The 12,441-nt window shown below is 37.5% G+C and overlaps 1 protein-coding gene across 10 annotated transcripts in view; it reads left to right on the forward strand.

The window, feature by feature from the left end:
• The window catches only part of RALGAPA1 (Ral GTPase activating protein catalytic subunit alpha 1), a 130,400-nt gene that overhangs the window by 75,989 nt on the left and 41,970 nt on the right, over positions 1-12,441 (forward strand). For all 10 annotated transcript variants that reach the window (XM_062577979.1, XM_062577982.1, XM_062577984.1 and 7 more), the window contains 6 exons: positions 95-229; positions 978-1,161; positions 6,588-7,452; positions 8,985-9,056; positions 9,933-10,056; positions 11,730-11,885. In XM_062577979.1, coding sequence (XP_062433963.1) covers positions 95-229; positions 978-1,161; positions 6,588-7,452; positions 8,985-9,056; positions 9,933-10,056; positions 11,730-11,885 — 1,536 coding nt within the window. The remainder of the gene's footprint in view (positions 1-94; positions 230-977; positions 1,162-6,587; positions 7,453-8,984; positions 9,057-9,932; positions 10,057-11,729; positions 11,886-12,441) is intronic.

Consider the following 12,441-nt stretch of genomic DNA (forward strand, 5'->3'; position numbering starts at 1 on the left):
AAGAAATGAAAGCAAAATAGAAAGGAGGAATAAAAAAAGTACGAAGTAGCAGGTGCTCTTTTAAAAGATTTCTAACTGAAAGTGTTTCTTGCAGCTGGTGGTCTCTCTACTTCTGTGCTTATTGGATTGGATAATGGCCTTGCCTTTGAAGACCTTGCTGCAGCCTCTTCACACTACAGGAGCAGAAAATGATAAGACTGAAAGATCTGTTCTTAATTGTATATATAAGGTGCGTGTTTCCTTGTTAAATGAGAATTTCTAGGTATGCAGATAGTGTCAGTTTTCATGGAAGTGAGGACAGAGCTTTTCTGTAAGCTGACCTCAGATGCCTGTAAACTGCTTGAATTTGGAGTTCTGTCTTAGTTTTTGTACATTTTACAGTTAACTGTTTAATCTTTGATATATTTGGAATAGTTAATTTTGTCTCACACTTTGTGATGTTGTTTTTTGTGTGTCATCCTGATAGTAGACACTACTGCTGTAGTATCTGTCTACATTTACTATACATTTGAAACAAATGAGCCTTTATATACTGAGAAATTTCATTTAGCAATAATTACTGTCTTTAGGAATCTTTAGGGACAAAGAAGAAACGTATGTACATACATACATACATATGTATTTTGCAAGGGAAAAGAATTAAGCCTTAGACCTAGCATATGTACTTAAAGAAGGCAGGAAATCTAAAAGTAAAGGTAGCTTAGTGATTTTGTTGTAAGTTTGGTTTCTTGTATTAACTTTCTTGTTACATTCCACTTCAGTGTACACGCTTTCTTAGGAATTTTCTTTGCAGGCTTGGGTTTGGTTCTGTAAACACTAGGCATCTAAAACTATCCACTATTTTATCCTGCCTACCTGCTTTTAACAACTTAATTGAAAATGCAATTAGAAAATAAAGGTAGACTGGATTTCTTATAGAAGTATTAAGTAGGAATTTCAGTAGTTATTTTTTGCATGAACTCTTGTTTTTGTTACAGGTTCTGCATGGATGTGTCTATGGATCTCAGTGTTTCAGCAACCCCAAATATTTCCCTCTAAGTCTTTCTGATTTGGCATCTGTGGATTATGATCCTTTTATGCATTTGGAAAGCTTGAAAGAACCAGAACCACTACATTCCCCAGACTCAGAGCGGTCTTCTAAACTTCAGCCAGTCACTGAAGGTTTGCAAATTGCCTGAATACATTTTCTTTTAAAAAGATTTTTTCTTGGTATTGAAGTGTTTGTCTAAAGAGTAAGTTTTAAATTATACTTGGGTATTAGGTAAGGACCATTAGTAGAATGAACTAACATAATTTTCAGCAATTACTATTCGATTAATTGAAGTAAGTATCTTCTGAATAACATGAAAACCAATTTGATATGGATTCTTCTGTTCTCTGTATCAGTGAAAGTATAAAGTACAGCAGCATGAATAAATGTTTTTCAGTTTGCTATAGGCAAATTAATTTACTTCTATTTTGTTCCTTTTTTAAGATTTTTTTTTTTCGTATCTGAGCTTGCAATATTGAAAACTTCCTTCCTATGACTTTTTTTTTTTCCCAACTTGTCATAATTCTTTGTGGAGCTATTTATACTTTTAAAAATCCTAGAGTGAGAGACATTTTCTCTCATCCACTTGGAACCTTAACAGACTTGGGAATTTTCTTCGGAACACTAAAATAAAAACAGAAAATTCAAGAAACTAAGATACACTGTATAATACATGCCACTTCTCTGTATCTAGTAAATATCAAATGGCTTCATTGGAAGAAAATTGAAAAAGATGAGATTAATACAGATAACAGAAACTCTATGTAGTGCTATTCTCCTTCCATATTAAGTTGTTCCATTTAGGCTTCCTTAAAGGTATTAAGAACCAGATAAATGCAGAAGCTCTTTGTAGCAGCTGTGTGCTAACAGCAGGTGATTTTGTGGTCTGTAGTGACTATGTGCTGTTTTTTATGTCGAGAAAATGGCTAATCATTGTGCCCTTGTCTAAGGCATGCTTCATCATCCTCAAGTACTTTTTTGGCCAAAGAATTCTAAACATAGAGCTGTCCCCTAATAAGCTCAGTATTGGATTGAACAAGTCTGATTTGAGAACTATTGGCAGGAGGAGCTGTAATTATTAAATTTACTGAAGAATGAAGCAAGGTACTGTAGTTGGCTTTTTGTCAAATGGCTGTAGTCTTATTAGTAAAAAGTAATCATCTACTGGGTCAGAATGAAAGAGGCTTCGAAGGATTCATTCTGTCCTAATTACAGTCTCACCTATACATATTATGTAAAGCTAATATTTAAAGCATTTGCCAAAATTAACTTCCCCTGCATGTTCTATTACAGTGTAGTGAATTGTAGTAGCTTTTTATGCCTGGCATCTTTTGTATTCCATAATAATCTGTAATTATGGGTTTGCAGCAAATGCTGTGTGGCTTGTTTAATCTGACAATCTGAAAAGACAACCCTGAATAGATTTCTTTTTAAATGAATGCTAGTTGCACAAAGCCTTAGCATCGATATCTTCATTTTGCATTTCCATACATGATTGGTTCTTTCATGATTTCTTGTTAAATTTCTAAATAAAAGTAATTTCAGATGTTCCTTTTATCTCCCCAGATAAGTTAAGGAAGCCCTATATGTTTTTAAAGTTTCAGGGTTCTGGAATTATAAGTCAGATTGCGAAATTTAATTGGCAAAGTACAACATTATAATGCAACCCTGGCCTTGCAACCTTGGCACTTCTCGCCCATGTTGCCAGGCAGAGAATAAAATTGGCACTGTTTAACCCAGCACACAGCATCTGTTCTCTCTGGCACTGCTGGAGGAGTGATAGGAGTAAAGTTGGTGAGTAACAACCGGTCTGGGGCTTAATCAAGAAAAGGCACAATTTGTGCAAGGTAGCAGCAAGCAGCACGCCAGTGGGTCAACCTCTTATTTAGCAGAGCAAAAGTGCTGTCGTGAAATTTTCTTGAAGGATTGGAAATGGGTAGGACACTGGTTGTAGAGAAATAGGGGAAATTGTACAAAAGATAGGATGGAGATTGCTAAGCTCTTCTGTTAGGCCACAGACAGCACTACCCTAAAGACCGAGTTCCACGTGCAGCGCTCTGAAGAGAGGACGCCTCTCCTGATATAGATGTGATTGACATACCATGTTACGCTTCCCATTGCACAAGGTTGGATCCATCACAAGCTTTATGGAGGTTTACCCGCAGTGTGGTGTGATATATGAGACCACGGAGGTATAAGACTTACCGTGATACTAGGTGGTGGAGACAGAATCTTTTCAGAGGTTGGAGCAAACCTTCCAGGGGTCAGGGTGAAGATCTGTTAAATTCTCTCAGAAGAATCACTGCAGGGAGAGGGGGTGATTACTCCCATCTCTGCTGTGGGAAGTTTCCAAGTGTCCTCTCCTGCAAAGAATCTATTATCCCTAAGATTATCTGTGAAACTGTGTCCTTGTCCTCTGGTAAAGTGACAGATTGCATTAAAAGATGCATAAAGAATAATTTTGAAATGAAATGTTAAATATATTGAAGTTTGCTGAGGAATCACAGCGCATGTCTACATGAAGGCTGATGAACCCTTCCTCTCGGCAGTATCAACAGCTGCCTCGTTTAGCTACGGTGCTGGCCTATCAGTGTTGCCTGTGCTATTTAACTGGACTTAATTAGCCTGGATTCAGTGTCGCACTGATAGAGCTATACTTTCTCCAAGGCTAAAAGGAGTATGGCATTATAGCCATTCACGGTGCAGTTCAGATGGATGAACGCTAATTTGGGCCATCTTGTGCCATGGCAATGTGCCTACAGCAGCACGGTTGTTAGAGACAGAAAATCTACTGGGTTACCTGCCTTTTATCTTTTACCTGTAATTGCAGTATTGTGAACAACTGTGAGGGAGAATTAGAATGGAACTTCTCTTTAAGCAATTCTTAATTATTTAAATTTAATGACAGCAAAGTTTAGGATAAAATATAGTAGAAATTTTTATAATCTGTGTATCAGCAAGGAAAGTGATTCCATAAAAATATGTAGAATGAAACAAAAAGTGCTATATATCTTCTAATATTGAGAGCTATCAAAATGAAACTATTGAATTGAGCATAGCTGGATGGAAATATTTTTAAGGGATTTTTTTCACAGTTGTAGGCAAAAACATTTAGTTTTTTTGAAATCGCTTCTGTGGAAGCCCTGTTCTTCACCAATCACAAACCTGATAAAGGGAGCTGTGATTGGAAAGGAAGCAGTTGCATGGCATAGATACAGCTATGCATCAATTACTATTTTTTTGACTTTTCCTCTTTTTCATACTTCTCTAAATGAACATTTTTAAAGTATTTTGCAGAGATTGATCTTTTTTCCTAACACCTTTCAATTTCTGATGTAAAAACTTCCCTCATTTGATGTTTGGCCTTTTGTTAGTTTCCTTTTAAAGAAAAGGAGATCAAAAATGCAACTTTTTAAAAAAGCGCTTCGTCCACGGTGCATCCGCGTTAGGACAGTTCGTGTTGTGCCTCGTGCACCCATGGAAATCCCGCTGCCCGAGCGTGAGTGCAGGGCAGGTACGTTCGCCTGGGAGAGCGCGTTGGTTGGTGAGGCGTTGTTCTGGACCGCTTTGGGGTGCGGTGGGACGGCTCAGCAGAATTTGGGCGACGGCTGGCGTTCTGTCCCGGGGCTGGGCGTTTGACCTGGGTGGGCGGACAGGGATGAGCCAGTGGCCGCGCCGTCCGGGTGCGGGTTGGTGCTGCGCTGAGGAGTTATACCGCGGTGTTATTTTCTCTTTGTGTGTGGTACGAAGTTGCTTACAGTTCCGCCTTGCATCTCAGCAGATGGCACTGTAACTTAATTTCCTTGTGTGCTATCACTGTCCGGACATTTAATTCAACTTCGCTGTATGTTTTTAAGTGTCTCTCAATTTTTAAACCGCAAGGAGGTTATAGACGGTCAAAATACATTTTCAGTATTTGTCAACTCAACCTAATAGCCAATTTGTTTGTGTCAATTTTTAATGAAGTTAATTTTGCCAGTTAATAAGATGATGTTTGCAGACTAGATCTAGTACTCTGTAAAGGTATAAAAGGGCAGAGCTTCCCAAGTGTCTCTTACATGCTTTACTTAAACCATGCAAAAAATAAGCAAATGTATATACTAATTGTTGACTTTTGACCATATTGCAGAGCAGAATGCATTCAGAGCTTCATAAGCTAAAGGCTTGTCATGACAGTCAGCATACGGTACAAAGTTGCCTTTATTTTGCTGTTTAAAACCAATTAAGGCACATTTGTACCCTAAACTACAAAAAGAAATCTGTTCATTAAGTATTAGCTTTTATTTTGTATAAATATGCAATATAAAGGAGGATGATTTAATTATACCACAGTTAAGTGAGCAAGAGGTTACATTCAGTAAATGCTGAATGCAGAAATGCTGAAAAAAGATTGTTCAGAACATATTAATTTGATAGCTTTTTAGTGAGAAAAAAACGGTGAGAAATATTTCTGCTGTTTTGCAATGTTTAAAATAGTTTAAAATTTTAAAGAATACAATCTTGATTCCACCTCTCCCCCCCCCATAAATCCCAAATTCAGGGCTTCCAGGTCCTGTTGCAAGAGAGAGATGCAGAAATATCTGCTCTGCCACATTGATCCTGTGATCTTCTACAGCGTAAGGCTTTGGTGTATGGCTGTTATCAGCAGGCATCGTGAGCAGTTGAGGATTGTCTGCCTGGTGGTTTGAGTTGCTTTGAGGCCACTCTACTTCATGAGTAACGTGGAATGGATTTGATAGAAGAATCCAATAACAATATTATTCTGGGCTAGCAGGGCGTCTGTTTGCAAATGCAGATAGTGTTGTATACCAATGGGAAATACATGACAAAGGAGGAAGTGGCAGTACCATGTTTGAATACCAGTACATTTCACAAGATGAATTTTACATAAAATAGATACAATAAACTTCTGTTTCACCTTCCAAGCTTTTCCAGCCTGAAACTTTTTCAAGTGCAGTTACAGCATGACATTTTTCTTTTATTTTTATTTTGCTACTATCAGGTTGTGTTTAGTATGCATAGCCTGCCTTTTGGTATGGTACTTTAAAGTGATCCGGCATCATTCCCACCTTAACCTGCAGCTATTTGGTCGCTTGAGAAATTAGGATGGATTAGGTGTTGTGTGCATATTTGTTCCTTTGTTTTTCACAAAGTAATGGTGTGTATAAGTATAAAATTCCATTGTTGTTTTGGAAAGTGGATGACTTGTAGTTAATGGTCTCTAGTTCGTCAATAATTTTAAGATTTATTTTCACTAGATTAAGAAATGCTGTTGAGTATTTTAGAAGAACCATGTTGATCACAAAAGTAGAGTAAGGAAATTTGGTAGGTTGTAAAACCATTAGGATACTTTAACTATATTGATTTACCTTGCTATTCATTTATAAGACTAGTATTTTTCAAAACATACATCTTTCCATTATTGAGTTGGCTCTATCCTAACCCTGTTTTGCTCATTCTTTGTTTAAAACTCCCAAGGAAGAAGGACCAAAAGAAATATGTAAAACTGTATTGTTTTCCCAGCTCTATTTTAAACTCTATATTCTTTCTCCCACAGTGAAAACTCACATACAACAAGGACTAATTTCTGTTGCTGCTCGTACTGTGATAACACATCTAGTCAACCACTTAGGCCACTATCCTATGAGCGGAGGTCCTGCTATGCTAACTAGTCAAGTGTGTGAAAACAATGACAATCCATACAGTGAAAGTCCTGAACTTTCTCCTGAACTTTTTGAGAACCCAAACCTGCAGTTCTTTGTGTTAAACAATACTTCCCTGGTGTCTTGTATACAAATCCAAGCAGAAGACGACATGCCTGGGGGAGGACTGTCTGCTGGACTTGCATCTGCTAATTCAAATGTCAGAATTATAGTGCGTGATCTATCTGGCAAATACTCATGGGATTCTGCCATTTTGTATGGACCATCATCTTTGTGTGGATCTTCACAACAAACATCTTTTGCACTTTCTTTATCCCAGCAAGAAAAAACAGAAGATACTCTTTCATCTTACGAGCACGTGGAGGATGTGTCTGCAAGGGATGGAATTACACTCCAAGTGAAAAGGAAATTTAGAGACACAGTACCAACGTGGGATACAATTAGGGATGAAGAAGATGCCCTTGATGAGCTCTTGCAGTATTTAGGTGTTACAAGCCCTGAATGCTTACAGAGAACTGGTGTTTCACTCAACATTCCTGCTCCTCAGCCAGTCTGCATCTCAGAAAAGCAGGAGAATGATGTCATCAACGCAATCCTGAAACAGCACACAGAAGAGAGGGAGTTTGTTGAAAAACACTTCAATGATTTAAATATGAAGGCTATGGAGCAGGACGAGCCAACCTCACAAAAGCCCCAGTCAGCATTTTACTACTGCAGACTGCTTCTCAGTATACTGGGGATGAATTCTTGGGATAAAAGGTAAAAAGGAAAGACAATACCCAGTGTTAAATAACTCTTTTTTTTCTTTTTTTTTTTTTTTTTTTAATTGTGCAGCTCTTGCTAAGTAACAGTAGTTGATCATAGAGTGAGTTAACAAATAGCACCATGAGCTAGCCAACACAAGTATTTAACATGGGAGGAGTTTTGCAGCAAGGGGGAAAATGGCATGTTCTTCTGCATTTCAGTATGTCATTTAGATAGAAAGGAGAAGCCTGTTGCTTTTGTTGCCCTTATGTCCTTATATAATAACAATGTTGGAAGGAGACTGGAAGGAGTGTTCTCCTTTCTAATAATCCTTTCACCAACTCAACTAAAGGATGTTACGTGGGTAGAGAAGACATCTTTCTTGCATTATTTGCTTTCCTTGTATGGTCCTGCAAAAATCATTACCTTTCTGTGCCTGACAGAGACTCTGAAACAGTCGTATTCTCAACTGTTGTGTTGCTGGGCAGTATCCTGTTTCTCTGCCTGCTAGAAGCATGCTTGCATGAAGCCCAAAACATTGCATAAAAGGAGATCTGTCCCCAAACATTTATTTCAGCATTGGCAGTGTTTGAATATGGCTTAGAACAATAGGAGACAAACCATGTTCAGTTACAGGAGTATTTTCTGTGTTTGATATCTTTATTATTTATGTGTAGGTGTATTTAAGTATGTCTGTGCATATACATGTGAGTGCATACAGACATTAGCATCTTAGAATTTAAGGGTCTTTCTGAAATCTTCTTTTACCATAGCTGCCAAATTCCATATGGGAGGCACTGAAATATTTCCTTACTATGAGGAGAAATGGATGTTCTGTAGAAGAATAGACCTATGACACTGAGATATTGCTGAATTGGGATGAAATCCTCTGACATCAAGAGTTTTGATGTTATAACATTTCTTATATGGGCCGTTGATTCCTCAAAGCAGTCTGTTCTTGAGTAGTACTGCTCTTAAACTCATTTCTGTATGTTTTATAGGCAAAATCTTAAGCACAATTTAAAAAAAAATGAAAAGTTCCCTTCTTGCTGTAAGATAATGATGATCTTTGTTTAAATTGTTACAGCTTCTGGGTGACCAGTGAGCTATGTCCTGTTCTCTTCTGCAGTTCAGAAAAGCAAAAGCTCAATGTTTAGTGCTCTCACTCCATAAGATGGTTGGTTATGGGAGTGCCTTTTGTCAGTAAGCACATATATTTTGGCCTTATAAAGTGCAGATTATATATGCATCAGAGGGCATGCTCTCCTTCTGTACAGAGGATCCAATAGTTTGATAGAAGAAAGTGGAAAGAAGTAAAGGTTGTTCTCAGGGCTCTAATGGATATAGAAAATTTCCTGGAGTAAAAAATTGCTTGTATATTTTTGAAAGATATCTTAATCATTTTGTAAAAAAGGGACTGCTGAAAAGGCAGACACATTTGTTGGCTATTTCTCGAATGGAGCAGGAAATGTTCTTGTACATTTCTTGTACTGTTCTGTATCCATCGCTGAGCAGATCATAAACGTGTTACACACTTCTCTGTTCAGAAGGAGCTTTCATCTCTTGAAGAAAAATGAAAAGTTACTTCGAGAACTCCGAAATTTGGATTCAAGACAATGGTAAATTCTTTTTATGACTACTTATTTTATGGGCACTTGTACTTAAATGGTTCTGGTTTATATAGATTTGAGACTTTATTTTTAAAAAATTGTAAATGATCCATGCGTTTTGCACTATATTTAGAGGTATTTTTTGTAGAATGAAATTCTACAAACAGAATATCATGGAATACAATAAACTCCACAGAAGTTGTGAAAATTATGAACATATTGATGCATAACACATTATAGAATAGTTTGGGTAGGGAAAATTTTAGGAGCGGAAGAACAGGATGGGTTATTTTGCTTTCGAGGCTGAATGCATTCAAAGTAGCCTGGGAAGCTGACAGTTTCTACCTGAGCTGATTTTTGATCCTCTCGTGATCATATCGCTTTTGAATAATGAGTCAGAGAAGGGTAGGAAACCACCTTCGGTAGGTAACAGGAGGGAGGCTGGGAACAGAAGACCTTGCTGTAGGACTTAAAGGTACCTACTTCATCTGCGTAAGAAGCATTTGTTGCAACGTTCACAAGGCATGTTGTTAATGTGTAGTGGAATGTAAATGATGCCTGTGTAGTAGGGTTTTTTTCAAAACCCCAAATATTCCTTTAGCAGCTGGTACTGCTAGCACCATCCTACATAATTCAGTGATGAAATGGCATTTGCAGGGGTAAATGCTTCAGTGCACTGCAAAACTTCAAGCTCCAGAAAGGACCAGACCAGAAAAGACAGTATGGAAGTATGGAAAGCGTTCAAAGAAGAAGCCATGTAGTTGCACTGTACCTTCACTGTCTTTTCCTAAGTTTTAAAAGTCATGCTGTGTGTGTACTGTTTGTGTATGTGGGGTTCCTATTAGCAAAGGCACTGTCGTGCAGTGACCATCCTGTGTTTTACAGCCGAGAGACACACAAGATCGCAGTGTTTTATGTTGCTGAAGGACAAGAAGATAAACACTCCATTCTTACTAATACTGGGGGAAGTCAAGCCTATGAGGATTTTGTAGCTGGCCTTGGCTGGGAGGTATTTATTAAAAAACCTTTTTCCTCTGTTTGTTTGCAGTGAAAAATATAAATCACTCTGGATCTTCTAATTCTTTGGATCATTAACATTCTTCACAAGTACTGAAATACACTGTTGTGCAAGCAGGCTATATAGAGAAGAATTCTGGTTTTAGTTTCATTACCAGTAGTAGTTATCTATGGAGGAGTGTTTCTGATTTGGGGAAGTCTGTGCAGTCAGAGATGATTCAGTAGTACTCACTGCTGTACCTGGTGTTCAGGCACTGACAACGGTGCACCTTGATTGCCCTGGGGGCCTATAAAGTGTAAAGTCCATGAAAGTTCGAGTTTTGCTCAAATATGATAATCCAACCGTAAGAGCATGGAGCTCCTCTTATGTTCCCTTCCGCCTGCTGTCCACTGCAGCGTGTCTGTTCACACACTCCACTCTCATGTCTCTTCCCGCAGACAGAAATACTGTGCTATACCTCATCATCCAGCTAGAACTACCACGATTTAATCACTGGTTTGATAGTGTTGTAAGGTTTTCCTTTCCTACCTCCTCTCTTTCTGACTGCACAGGATTAACTTCGGTTGTAATGAAACGTGAGTAAAGTTTAGCTCAGATGTGTCCCACAGAAGTACCAGAACCGCTCCTGCTTTGGGCTGGCTGTATCAGTAATTCTGCACTTTTTCTGCTCCCACTGCGGCTTGTCAGAGTGTCCATCATCTTTGTTCCTTTTCCTGCTCCTTTGGAATGCAAGAGAGCTATTAGATTGACTGTGGGGATAGTGAGTCTGGCTTTTCCTTAGGAACAGAGGAAAACTGCTAAAGCTCTGCTGACTTCATCACATAGATTATGCTTTCTTACATTCCTGATTCTTCAGGAGAAAAAAAAAAATTGTTAATTTCTTCAAATATCTTCAATATGTTAATTTTAGTAGCTAGATTAAACAGTTGCTAATTTAGGTTAATATTTCATGGGAACATATCAAATATTTTAACTTCCTGACATTAAATTCTGGATCTTTTATTAAAATAAAAGTGCACATATTCCCGGCGGGCTAAGATTAAATGTATTCACATTTGTGATATAACCTTCTATGGGCACTGCTGCAAACGTGAAATAAAACATTAAACATGGTCACTTATTTCAGCATCAAACTGTTTCCTGTAGAGCTATCACTTACAACCTTATTTATGAATTTTCTGTTAGCTTCCATCGGGTTTTGTTTTCATTTTCACAGAGTGAGTATTTCTCTTGGAAAGGATAAGGAAGATAAAAAGGCAAGTTGAAATTGTCTGGCTCTCATGTAGGGCTTCTACCAGGGTCAGTTCAGGACCTACCACGGAATTTTTAAAAATTCAGAAAGCACACACTAGTGACTACAGGCAACTAATGAGGAGATAAACCTGTAAACGCTTCCCTCGCTTTCTTCTCTCTAACCTTGTCTTCCTGTCAGCATCTGTGATGGTCATGAAATATAGAATGACATTGCACTGCAGTTGATTTCCAGTCTAATCAGTGAGTTTGAGCTCTTCCAGATAAACATAATTGTACTGGTGAATATGTTGTGAAAGAGGCCTTCAATTTTTTAAATTTATTTTAAAATGCATATTTAAAAATTTTATCTAAAGAATGTTTTTATTACCTGATTTTTTTTTCTATTCATGTTTCCTGGGCTTTGCTTCTAGGTAAATCTCACAAATCATTGTGGTTTTATGGGAGGTCTGCAAAAAAACAAAAGCACTGGATTGACCACTCCGTATTTTGCTACCTCTACAGTAGAAGTAATGTTTCATGTATCAACAAGAATGCCCTCTGATTCAGATGACTCTTTAACAAAAAAGGTAGGTATCTGAATAACAAGTTTTCCTTCAGTAATAAACCAGGGAAAAATTGAGAAGTCATTCTAAAAAGAAAATTCAGTAACTTTTTCTAAAAGAATCATAAAATGTCATAATACCCTAACCTTCTAATACTTTGTATTTTATTGAATTAGGTTGTGTCATATACATTATTCTTTACCAAACTCTCATTTTGACGTAGTGCTTAATTTGCCATTATTGCAAATGTTGCTGACTAAATAGTGGTGAAGAGTGGTAGGAAGAAAAAAGCAGAGTATTTAATTCATGATCTAGTACTTTGAGACTTCAAATGCAGGTTAAGGAATGCTTAGAATATTAGAATATTCTAATATCCTATTATTAGAATATTCTTGGAATGTTCTTCTTAAGATGACTTCTTCACTTGAGTCATGTGCTGTTTATTAACATAATTTTTCATTTTTAAAAGTGAGTCTTAAGAATTTGACAATGTTCATTGTATACGGCATATATTGTTTTGGAATAGGCACAAACACTCAACAGTGATGTGGTCTCTTATAGCCACGCTAAGAAAAAATGG

Source organism: Rhea pennata, chromosome 5 (assembly GCF_028389875.1).
Source record: "Rhea pennata isolate bPtePen1 chromosome 5, bPtePen1.pri, whole genome shotgun sequence".
Taxonomy (NCBI): domain Eukaryota; kingdom Metazoa; phylum Chordata; class Aves; order Rheiformes; family Rheidae; genus Rhea; species Rhea pennata.